The following is a 12924-nucleotide window of genomic DNA, read 5'->3' as shown; positions in this document are numbered from 1 at the left end:
ATACCTGGACTCTGAAGAAAGGCTGCTGGCATCTGGGACACCTCTGTCACGTGGGAAGGCACATGGCCAGCATCTGCTGGTTTCTTCATTCCCGGGTCTCATTGTTTCCAGCTTCTGGTTCCAGTGGCTTCCTCTCTGACCTTCTGTGGGTCCTTTCTTAGCTTTTCTGGGGCTTTTCTTTCTAAGCTGTTTCACATATTTCTGTCCTTTATCCTCTTATAAAGGACTCCAGTAAAAGGGTTAAGACCCACCTTGAATGGGCTGGGTCACATCTCAACTAATATGACCTAACCAAAAGGTCCCACCCACAACAGGTCTGCACCCACAGGAATGGATTAAAAGAACATGGCCTTTTCTGAGGTACATAACACCTTCAAACTAGCACACTCCACCCTCTGGATCCCAAAAAGACATGTTTTTTCTATATGCAGAATACATTCACTCCATCACAATATCGCAAAAGCCTTGAATCATTTCAGTAACAACATTAAGTACAAAGTCTCATCAAAATCAGTTTCAGGCATGGTCTGTCCTAAGGCAGAATTGTTCTCTGGCTGTGAACCTGTGAGACTTAGAACAAGTGATCTGCTTCCAATATACAAAGGAGGGTCAGTCATAGAGGAAATGTTCCCATTTCCATAGGGAGAAATTGGAAGGAAAACAGCTGTCACCAGACCCAAACAGTTCCGAAAACCTGCGGGGCATACTTCGTTAGATTTAAAGGTCTGAGAGTCATCTATAGAATGATGTTTTATTTTCAGGGCTGAGGGAGTGGCAGCCCCACCCTTTCCAAGGGTTTGCTCAGCAGCCTTGCTCTCTCCAAACACTGAGGTGAAAGCTCCAATATTTCCAAACATTGGGGAGACATCAGTGCTCTTGGCTCCACTCTCTTCAAGCATCTGAGTGACAGCTAGACTCTGCAATCTCCAGGGCACAGGCTCCTCCTTCCCTGTAGAATGGTGGGGTGGCAGCCAGATTTTCACTATTCCCCAGGGAATGTGCTCCATCCTCTCTGAGACCTGAGGCAGTAGCACTCTTCCTAAACATTGGGGCGGCCAAGCTCTCCTCAGTTCTTAGGCCGTTAAGAGTCCTAGGGTGGTAACTTTCTTTATGAACATTGGGGCAGAAGGCCCACCCTCTGCAAACTCCTGGGCAAACTCACCCTTTCCATGTGCATGGGTGGGTCTGCTCTCCTGGCCCTAGGTTTCTTGGATTCAGACCTTGGCTTCCATGGTTCTGCCTATGGAGAACCTTTTTCCTTCAGTCTGTCCCTTTTCTGTCCCTTTTAGTCCAGTCTGGCAGTGGTTCCGTTCATACAGATCTCACAAAAAACTCTACGGTTTTGCATGCAGCGTATGTGTCCCAACCGTCAGACAATAGGACTTTCAACAGATCCTTTCTGGATAGCTGCATTTCCAGGCCTGACTTGTCCTGAAATGGCTGGCTGGTTCCATGTTTGGTTAAATCCTCATATGGGGCACTGTTCTCTGGGGACTCATTTTCCAAAAGCTCAGAATTTTCCAAACTATCAGTTTTTGGTTTCTTTGTACCCAAGAGTTCATTTTTAAGCTTACCCCTTTCCTCTTGCATTTTACTATAAGCTGTAAGGAGAAACCTAGATGCACTTTCCACATTTAATTTGGAAATCTCTTCAGCCAAGTATCAAAGCTTTTCACTTTCAAATTGTCCTTCCATCCTACATCAGGACTCAATTTTGCCAAATTCTCTGCCACTCTAAAACAAGGATTTCCTTTCTTCCAGTTTGCAGTGACACATTCATCATTTCTGTCTGAGGCCTCATTGAAAGTACCTTTCGTGTCCATGTTTCTACTAACAGTCCCTTCAAAGCAATCTGGGCCTTTCCTTTTTGTTCTTTTTTTAAATGAAATTTTATTGAGATATGCTCACACACCATATAATCCATCCAAGGTATAAAAATCAGTAGCTCACAGTATCATCATATAGTTGTGCATTCTTGCCACAGTTTTCAAGCATTTTCATTACTCCCAAATAAAAGAAAATATATAAAAATTATTAAAAAATTAAAAACAAATAAAAAAGAATACCCAAATCATCCCATATCCCTTATACCTCTTATTATTTATATATATTTTTGTCATTAGTTCATTAGTCATCTGCCCATACACTGGTTAAAGGGAATGTTAGTCACCAGGTTTTCACTATTGCATGGTCACCTGATAAAAGCTATATAGTTATACAATTATCATCAAGAATCAAGTCTACTGGATTACCGTTCAACAGATTCTGGTATTTCCTTCCAGCTATTCTAATACACTAGAAACTAAAAAGGAATATCTATATAATGCATAAGAATAACCTCCAGATTAACCTCTCAACTCTATTTGAGATCTCTCTTTGTTTCATTTCTTTCCCCCCTTTTTGGTCAAGATGGCATTCTCAATCCCACAATGCCAGGGCCAGGCTCAACCCTGGGAGTCCTGTCCCTCATTGCCAAGGAGACGTATGCCTCTGGGAGTCATGTCCCACATAGAGGGGAGGGTAGTGAGTTTATTTGCAGAGTCCGCTGAGAGAAAGAGGCCACATCTGAGCAACGAAAGAGGTTCTTTGGTGGTGACTCTTAGGAATAATTATACGTAGGCTTAGCTTCTCCTTTGAAATAATAAATTTCATAAGGGCAAGCCCCAAGATCAAGGGCTTGATTTATTAAATTGGGATTCCCTAATGCTTGCAGGAGTATCAGGAATAATCTAGGCCTTTTCTGTCACGCATCTCACAGTTCTTCAGAATCTTCCCCTTACCCATTTATAAAGCTGTTCCAGCATTATTGGTATTTGTATCTCAGCACCCCACTTCTTGGTACCAAATGGCCTTTTCTGGGGTTCATAACAGCTTCAAAACAGCACAATGTATGTGTACCTTTTCCCCTAAAGTTAGAATAATGTCTTGCCTTATTTAATTATATCTTAAGTATTTTCTTGAGTCATTAATATTCCTCAAAAACATGACTTATAATGATTTAGCAACCCTGTGTTGTAATGAGAGGTGTAATTAGAATATCATGCTATAGAATAATGTTGCTATGAATATGTACAAGTTTTTGTTTGAACATATGTTTTCATTTCTCTTGGGTATATACTGAGGAGTGGAATTTCTGGGTCATACAGTAACTATTTAAGCAACTGCCAGATTGTTTTCCCACTAGCAGTGTATGAGGGTTCCAGTTTCTTCACATCCTTTTCCAACTCTTATTGTTGTTCATTTTATGGATTATAGCCATTATAGTGGGTGTGAAGTAGTATTTCATTGTGGTTTTGATTTGCATTTCCCTGGTGGCTAATGATATTGAGCATCTTTACATCTCTTTGATCATTTGTATATCTTCTTTGGTGAGATGTCTGTTGGACTCTTTTGTCCATTTTTTAATTGGGATGTCTTTTGATTCTTGTATTGTAAGACTTCTTTATGTATTCTGGATACTGGCCCATTATCAGAAATATGATTTGCAAGTATTTTCTCCCATTCCATGAGTTGTCTTCACTTTCTTGATTGTGTCCTTTGAAGCACAAAAGTTTTTAATTCTGATGGTCCGTTTTATCTATTTTTTTGTCACTTGTGCTTTGAGTGTCATAACCATGATTTTATTTTTAGTATAATAATGTTAATTGGGAATATATAAGTGTTCCAGTATTAGCAGTTGATTTGAAAGCATGACCTCTGTACTTCAGACTTGGATTTTTCTGGCACTTTTCAACTCCCAACCTATGTTTTGCACTTTCAGATTTTGTCAGTACCTGTGTATTTCATCGGTGTCTAATGTCACTTGTGTTTTGTAGGATGTTGTTCCAACTGCTCAGCGTGCTGCCATCTTTGTAGGAGTAGAACTGCCAGTCTATGATATTACCAAAAAGCACTTAATGTTGTCAGGGCTGATGGGAGACACAATTTTAACCCACTTCATGTAAGTATGCTAGGTGGTACCCATTCTGCATTTCCAGCATTTTGAGCACAAAGTGCCTCTTTTGTTAAAGTCCTCATGTGAAAATGATAACTGGAAATGGATGGCCTGAATACCCTTGTCTCTCCCATTACCAGAACTTCATGCATTCTGATAAATGTGCATTTCACAGAGATCCCAGATAGTTTGGGCACTTGGATACTTGGGGGCAACTTCTAATATAGTAGCCTACCAGTCATACATAGCATAGCCTCTATATCTAATAAGCACCTCTCTTATTTTCCTTGACCTAATTTTGTATCAGAAAGTAAACTTTTCTCAAAAGAAATCAGGAAAAAAAAGGTGAAATTTTATGGGGCCTGTGAAACTAAACTATTTGGCTGAAGACTGCATTGCTAGCGGCCTACATTTTCTTTGTCTTGCAACCTTTCTGTTAGTTTGCTGCTCAGATGCATTTGGCATATGATGTTGTAGTTTGGAAAACATGTAACTAATAGATGATGTGTGACACATCCTGCTTAGGTATCTTGTTAGGCTTATAAAGAGTGAATACCCTTTAAAACAAATCTGAGTTTCAGATCGAAAAGTGAAGGGGGCAACTTATGAATGATGTCTCATTAGAAAAGACTCTTTTTAGATTGTAATGAAAGCAAGTGCCAGATTTTATGTGATGGGTCCGAGTTATTATGCATTTATGTTTTGTCTAACTTTTATTTAAGTAGGCAGGGAGTGGAAGTGGAGACAGTCTGTCTTTTTAAATTTCCATCTTTAGTTCCAGTTTTACGTGCGGCTTGGCTGGTGCTCTGGCCTCGAATCCAGTTGATGTGGTGCGAACTTGCATGATGAACCAGAGGGCAATTGTGGGACATGTAGACCTCTACAAGGGCACTTTGGATGGTATTTTAAAGGTATGCACACGGTGGACTTGGGTTGGATTTTTAGTTTTCTTTGACATCCCAGACCTTCTTTCACTTCTTATTCTTCAATGCTACATATCATTCTGAAGATGGAAGAATCATTAGCAGCCTTTCAGACTTCTTTCAGGCAGGAAACCTGGTATCCTTGGAAATCTGCTCATGCACAGTGTCCTTAATACTATTATCTCTATTTGAATGTTTTAGAATGTAGGATACCTTTATTAATAATACCATGTAGAATTAGAAAAGACTCAACACATCCCACATTTTTCCACTTCAATCAAGACAGAGACCCTGCAGTGGAAAGCCTGATATTTGGTTTCAGCTCAGGGTTGTGCTATTGTCCACGTTTTGACCTTTGAAAGTTTCTGCTATGTTATGTTTGTAGGAATCTGAATGTCATAAATGTACTGTGTAATCCCTGTTGATATTACTACTACAAAAAAAAACAAATTTGGGACTAAGATACGATATCTCCATATGGTTTATCTGCTGTTACTAGTTTAGTTTAACAACCATTTATTATGTGCCAGGCACCATTCCAGTAGATACAGAGAAATTATAGCATACTGTAGGTGTATAGACAGATAATAAATACAGTCTGGTAAGTGATAAACTCAGGGTGCTATGGGAGGAAATTTTAGCCCAATTTGGGAGTGTGGGGTAGGCTTCTGCAGATGGTTGCATTTTAAATAATAACAGCTTATATTAGTGAGTACTTTACTGTGTGTCAAGAACTGTCCTATAGAGACTTACATGTATTAGTACATTTCATCCTCACCATTTCCCTAAAAGGTGGATACTGAAGCACTGAGAGATTGTTACCTACCCAAAGCTTCACAGCTGGTAAGTGGCAGAGCTGGGATTTAATTCAGACCCTCTGTATGCAAACCGACATTCTTAACCTTTGCATTATGGTGCCTTCCTCATGCTGGTAAATAAAGGTTAGTTAGGTTATAAAGGGTAGTATATGCTATGCTGAGGTACCTGGACTTTTTTTTTAAATTCATTTTATTGAGATATATTCACATACCACGCAGTCATACCAAACAAATTGTACATTTGATAGTTCATAGTACCATTACATCGTTGTACATTCATTACCAAAATCAATCCCCGACACCCTCATTACCACACACACAAAAATAACCAGAATAAAAATTAAAGTGAGAAGGAGCAACTAAAGTAAAAAAGAACACTGGGCGCCCTTGTCTGTCTCTTTGTTTGTTTGTTTCCTTCCCCTACCTTTCCACTCATCCATCCACAAACTAGACAAACGGGAGTGTGATCCCTATGCCCCCCCCAATCCCACTGCCCCCCTCATAAGCCACATTTTTATACAATTGTCTTCAAGATTCATGGGTTCTGGGTTGTAGTTTGAAAGTTTCACGTATCCACCACCAGCTACCCCAATTCATTAGAACCTAAAATGGGTTGTCTATATTGTGCATAAGAGTGCCCACCAGAGTGACCTCTTGGCTCCTTTTGGAATCTCTCTGCCACTGAAGCTTATTTCATTTCCATTCACATCCCCCTTTTGGTCAAGAAGATGTTCTCCATCCCACGATGCCGGGTCTACATTCCTCCCCTGGAGTCATATTCCACGTTGCCAGGGAGATTCACTCCCCTGGGTGTCTGATCCCACGTAGGGGGGAGGGCAGTGATTTCACCATTCAAGTTGGCTTAGCTAGAGAGACAGGGCCACATCTGAGCAACAAAGAGGCATTCGGGAGGAGGCTCTTAGGCACAATTATAGGGAGACCTAGCCTCTCCTTTGCAGCAACCGTCTTCCCAAGGGTAAATTCCATGGTAGAGGGCTCAATCCATCAAACCACCAATCTCCTATGTCTGTGGGCATGTTAGGAACATCGAGGTAGGTCAGGCCAATACCCCTGCATTCTCCACCAGCTCCTCAAGGGGGCTCTGCATATTTTTTTCCTGGTTTTTTTTTTTTTTAAACTTTTTTTTTCTAAATCAACTATGAAAAATAAAAAAATTAAAAAAAATTAAAAAAAACATACAATTAAATAACATTTCAAAAAACCATAACAAGGGAGTAAGAAAAAGACAACTAACCAAAGATAACTACTTTACTTCCATCGTTTTCTTACTGTACCCCAAGAAAGTAACCTAATATAGCAACATTTCTGTGAACTTGGTCCTACTATACCCATCAGAAATTAACAGACTGTAGTCATTCCTGGGCATTCCCAGAATGTTAAATTTACCCATGATAGCTTATCTGTTCTTCCTGAATTATTGTTCCCCCTTCCTTAATTGCTCTCTATCACTAGTTCCCTTACATTCTACATTATAAACCATTTGTTTTACATTTTTCGAAGTTCACATTAGTGGTAGCATATAATATTTCTCTTTTTGTGCCTGGCTTATTTCACTCAGCATTATGTCTTCAAGGTTCATCCATGTTGTCATATGTTTCACAACATCGTTCCTTCTTACTGCCGTGTAGTATTCCATCGTGTGTATATACCACATTTTATTTATCCACTCATCTGTTGAAGGACATTTGGGTTGTTTCCATCTCTTGGCAATTGTGAATAATGCTGCTATGAACATTGGTGTGCAGATATCTGTTTGTGTCACTGCTCTCCGATCTTCCGGGTATGTACCGAGAAGTGCAATTGCTGGATCGAAGGGTATCTCTATATCTAGTTTTCTAAGGAACTACCAGACTGGCTTCCAGAGTGGCTGAACCATTATACAGTCCCACCAACAATGAATAAGAGTTCCAATTTCTCCACATCCCCTCCAGCATTTGTAGTTTCCTGTTTGTTTAATGGCAGCCATTCTAATTGGTGTGAGATGGTATCTTATTGTGGTCTTAATTTGCATCTCTCTAATAGCTAGTGAAGCTGAACATTTTTGCATGTGTTTCTTGGCCATTTGTATTTCCTCTTCAGAGAACTGTCTTTTCATATCTTTTGCCCATTTTGTAATTGGCCTGTCTGTACTATTGTCATTGAGTTGTAGGATTTCTTTATATATGCAAGATATCAGTCTTTTGTCAGATACTTGGTTTCCAAAAATTTTTTCCTATTGAGTTGGCTGCCTCTTTACCTTTTTGAGAAATTCCTTTTAGGTACAGAAACATCTAAGCTTGAGGAGTTCCCATTTATGTATTTTTTCTTTTGTTGCTTGTGCTTTGGGAGTGAAGTCTAGGAAGAGACCACCTAATACAAGGTCTTGAAGATGTTTTCCTACATTATCTTCTAGGAGTTTTATGGTACTTTCTTTTATATTGAGATCTTTGGTCCATTTTGAGTTAATTTTTGTGTAGGGTGTGAGGTAGGGGCCCTCTTTCATTCTTTTGGATATGGATATCCAACTCTCCCAGCCCCATTTGTTGAAAAGACCTTTATGACCCAGTTCAGTGACTTTGGGGACCTTATCAAAGATCAGTCGGCCATAGATCTGGGGGTCTATCTCCAAATTCTCAATTTGATTCCATTTATCTATATGTCTATCTTTGTGCCAGTACCATGCTGTTTTGACAACTGTGGCATTATAATAAGCTTCAAAGTCAGGGAGTGTAAGCCCTCCCACTTGGTTTTTCAGTTTTAGAGTGTCTTTAGCAATTCGAGGCATCATCCCTTTCCAAATAAATTTGATAACTAGCTTTTCCAAGTCTGCAAAGTAGGTTGTTGGAATTTTGATTGGGATTGCATTGAATCTGTAGATGAGTTTGGGTAGAATTGACATCTTAATGACATTTAGCCTTCCTATCCATGAACATGGAATATTTTTCCATCTTTTAAGGTCCCCTTCTATTTCTTTTAGTAGAGTTATGTAGTTTTCTTTGTATAGGTCTTTCACATCTTTGGTTAAGTTTATTCCTAGGTACTTGATTTTTTTAGTTGCTATTGAAAATGGTATCTTTTTCTTGAGTGTCTCTTCAGTTTGTTCATTTCTAGCATATAGGAACATTACTGACTTATGTGAATTAATCTTGTATCCTGCTACTTTGCTGAATTTGTTTATTAGCTCTAGTAGCTGTATCGTCGATTTCTTGGGGTTTTCCAGATATAAGATCATATCATCTGCAAACAATGACAGTTTTACTTCTTCCTTTCCAATTTGGATGCCTTTTATTTCTTTGTCTTGCCGGATTGCCCTGGCTAGCACTTCTAGCACAATGCTGAATAACAGTGGTGATAGCGGGCATCCTTGTCTTATTCCTGATCTTAGAGGGAAGGCTTTCAGTCTCTCACCATTGAGTACTATGCTGGCTGTGGGTTTTTCATATATGCTCTTTATCATATTGAGGAAGTTTCCTTCAATTCCTACCTTTTGAAGTGTTTTTATCAAAAACGGATGTTGGATTTTGTCGAATGCTTTTTCAGCATCTATTGAGATGATCATTTGATTTTTCCCTTTTGATTTGTTAATTTGTTGTAATACATTGATTGATTTTCTTATGTTGAACCATCCTTGCATGACTGGAATGAACCCCAGTTGGTCATGGTGTATGATTTTTTTAATGTGTCTTTGGATTCGATTTGCAAGTATTTTGTTGAGGATTTTTGCATCTATATTCATTAGGGAGATTGGCCGGTAGTTTTCCTTTTTTGTAGCATCTTTGCCTGGTTTTGGTATTAGATTGATGTTAGCTTCATAAAATGAGTTAGGTAGTGTTCCATTTTCTTCAATGTTTTGAAAGAGTTTGAGTAATATTGTTATCAGTTCTTTCTGGAAAGTGGTAGAATTCCCCTGTGAAGCCTTCTTGCCCTGGGCATTTATTTGTGGGAAGCTTTTTGATGACTGATTGGATCTCTTTGCTTGTGATTGGTTGGTTGAGGTCTTCTGTTTCTTCTCTGGTCGGTCTAGGTTGTTCATATGTTTCCAGGAAATTGTCCATTTCCTCTACATTATCCAGTTGCTTGCCATGCAGTTGTTCATAGTACCCTCTTATAATTTTTTTAATTTCCTCGGAATCTGCAGTAATGTCACCTTTCTCATTCATTATTTTGTTTATATGGGTCTTCTCTCTTTTTGCTTTTGTCAGTCTAGCTAGGGGCCTGTCAATCTTATTGATCTTCTCAAGGAACCAACTTTTGGTGTTATTTATCCTCTCTATTGTTTTTTTGTTCTCTATGTCATTTATTTCTGCTTTAATACTTGTTATTTCTTTTCTTCTACTTGGTTTAGGATTGGTTTGCTGTTCGTTTTCTAGCTTTTTCAGTTGATCCATTAGTTCTTTGATTTTGACTCTTTCTTCCTTTTTAATACATGCTTTTAGTGCTATAAATTTCCCCCTCAGTACCGCTTTTGCTGCATCCTGTAGGTTTTGGTATGTTGTGTTCTCATTTTCATTCGTCTCTATATATTTAGCAATTTCTCTTGCTATTTCTTCTTTAACCCACTGATTGTTTAGGAGTGTGTTGTTTAACCTCCAGGTATTTGTGAATTTTCTAAGTCTCTGATGGTTATTGACTTCTAATTGTATTCCATTGTGGTCAGAGAATGTGCTTTGGATAATTTCAGTCTTTTTAAATTTATCGAGCCTTGTTTTATGTCCCAGCATATGATCTATTCTGGAGAAATCCCGTGAGCACTAGAGAAGTATGTGTATCCTGGTGATTTGGGATGTAATATTCTATATATGTCTGTTAAATCCAATTCATTTATCAGATTGTTTAGATTTTCAGTTTCCTTATTGGTCTTCTATCTGGTAGATCTATCTATAGGAGAGAGTGATTTGTTGAAGTCTCCCACAATTATTGTGCAAAGATCAATTGCTTCCTTTAGTTTTGCCAGTGTTTCTCTCATGTGTTTTTTGGCACCTTGATTGGGTGCATAAACATTTATGATTGTTATTTCTTCTTGTTGAATTGCCCCTTTTATTAGTATGTAGTGACATTCTTTGTCTCTCAAAACATCCCTGCATTTAAAGTCTATTTTATCTGAGATTAATATTGCTACACCTGCTTTCTTTTGGCTGTAGCTGGCATGAAACATTTTTTTCCATCCTTTCGCTTTCAATTTCTTTGTGTCCCTGTGTCTAAGATGAGTCTCTTGTATGCAGCACATTGATGGTTCATTTTTTTTGATCCATTCTGCAAATCTATACCTTTTAATTGGTGAGTTTATTCCATTTACATTCAGCGTTATAACCGTGAAGGCATTTCTTGAATCAGCCATCTTATCTTTTGGTTTATGTTTGTCGTATATATTTTTCCCTCTGTCTATTAATATCCTTTAATGTACCCATACCGAATCTCTTTAGTACTGGACCTTTCTCCATGTCTCTCTCTCCTTTCTTTGTTTCTCTGTCTGTAGGGCTCCCTTTAGTATCTCCAGCAGAGCAGGTCTCTTGTTAGCAAATTCTCTCAGCATTTGTTTGTCTGTGAAAAATTTAAGCTCTCCCTCAAATTTGAAGGAGAGCTTTGCTGGATAAAGTATTCTTGGTTGGAAATTTTTCTCACTCAAAATTTTGAATATGTCTTGCCACTGCCTTCTCGCCTCCATGGTGGCTGCTGAGTGGTCACTACTTAGTCTTATGCTGTTTCCTTTGTATATGGTGAATTGCTTTTCTCTTGCTGCTTTCAGAACTTGCTCCTTCTCTTCTGTATTTGACAGTTTGATCAGAATATGTCTCAGAGTGGGTTTATTTGGATTTATTGTATTTGGAGTTTGCTGGGCATTTATGATTTGTGTATTTATGGTGTTTAGAAGATTTGGGAAGTTTTCCCCAACAATTTCTTTGAATACTCTTCCTAGACCTTTACCCTCTTCTTCTCCTTCTGGAACACCAATGAGTGTTATATTTGGACATTTTATATTATCTGTCAAATCCCTGAGGTCTATTTAAATTTTTTCATTTTTTCCCCATTCTTTCTTTTGTGCTTTCATTTTCCATTCTGTCATCTTCCAGGTCACTGATTCATTGTTCAACTTCCTCTAGTCTTGTACTATGAGTATCCAGAATCTTTTTACTTTGGTCAGCAGTTTCTTTAATTTCCATAAGATCATCTATTTTTTTATTTAGTGTTGCAATGTCTTCTTTATGCTCTTCTAGGGTCTTCTTGATGTCCTTTATATCCTGTTCCATGCTCTTCTTGATGTCCGTTATATCCCGTGCCATGGTCTCATCGTTCATCTTTAGTTCTTTAATTAGTTGCTCTAAGTACTGTATTTCTTCTGATCTTTTGATTTGGGTTCTTGGGCTTGGGTTATCCATATCTTCTGTTTTTTTTCATATGCTTTAAAATTTTCTGTTGTTTTTGGCCTCTTGGCATTTGCTTAACTTGGTAGGGTTCTTTTAGGATTTGTAGACCAATTGAAATCCTTATCTCTGATTTGTCAGGTCTACAGCTTCGTGGAGTACACTTTCTGTGACTAACCAGCAGGTGGCGTCCTCGAGCCATCTGTTCCCCTCAAGCCAGTTCTCCCCCACTTTGCCTCTGTGGTGAGTGGGGGAGTAAGTCTTGTGGGGTCCAGTTGGTGTAGGAAGCTTGCATGTGTAGTTGGTGTTACCCGCCCTGTATAAGGGGCATGTATGAGGGCGGTCAGGGAGGGGGGCAGCTCTGACAACCAAATCTTCCTGGTGTTCCTGGAGTTTTAAAGCTGCTGCAATAGTCTAATCTTCAGTTCAGTCCTGCCAGAGTTTGTCTCTGCCACTGACCCACAAGTCCTTGGTATTGGCATGTGGCCCCTGAGAGTTGTGTATGGGCCCCTCTTCCAGGCCTTGCACCCCCTGGTCCTCTGTTGAGGGATGACTGTGCTATGTCACAGGTGAGTGCTGTCCCCCCAGGATGGTTCTGGGCTGCCAGTCTGTGCAGAGAGGCTCCCAGTCTGCTGAAATGATGTCTGAATGGGGCTTGTTAATTCCCACTGCTCCACCTTCCCAAGTCTGGGACAACCAGCTGAGGGTGCAGGAAAGGCTAATGTCCACGCCCAATTTTGTGGTGTATGCGTGTTACTTGAAGCCCTTCTGTCACACTGGGTTGTCTGGGGCAGCTCTGGGCTATGGGTCCGGTGATGGGCAATAGTGTTTCCTGTCCACTAGAATGATGGTTGTGAGAGGATGACCCCCTTTTCTTGGGAAGTTGT

The 12924-nt window shown here is 39.3% G+C and overlaps 1 protein-coding gene across 1 annotated transcript in view; it reads left to right on the top strand.

Moving 5' to 3' along the window:
• SLC25A14 (solute carrier family 25 member 14) overlaps nt 1–12924 on the top strand; it is a 49360-nt gene that overhangs the window by 27481 nt on the left and 8955 nt on the right. The window contains 2 exon segments of the mRNA XM_037822801.1: nt 3816–3940; nt 4710–4845. Coding sequence (XP_037678729.1) covers nt 3816–3940; nt 4710–4845 — 261 coding nt within the window.

The sequence above is a fragment of the Choloepus didactylus genome, chromosome Y, assembly GCF_015220235.1.
Source record: "Choloepus didactylus isolate mChoDid1 chromosome Y, mChoDid1.pri, whole genome shotgun sequence".
Taxonomy (NCBI): domain Eukaryota; kingdom Metazoa; phylum Chordata; class Mammalia; order Pilosa; family Megalonychidae; genus Choloepus; species Choloepus didactylus.
This window is presented reverse-complemented; position numbering and strand designations above follow the sequence as displayed.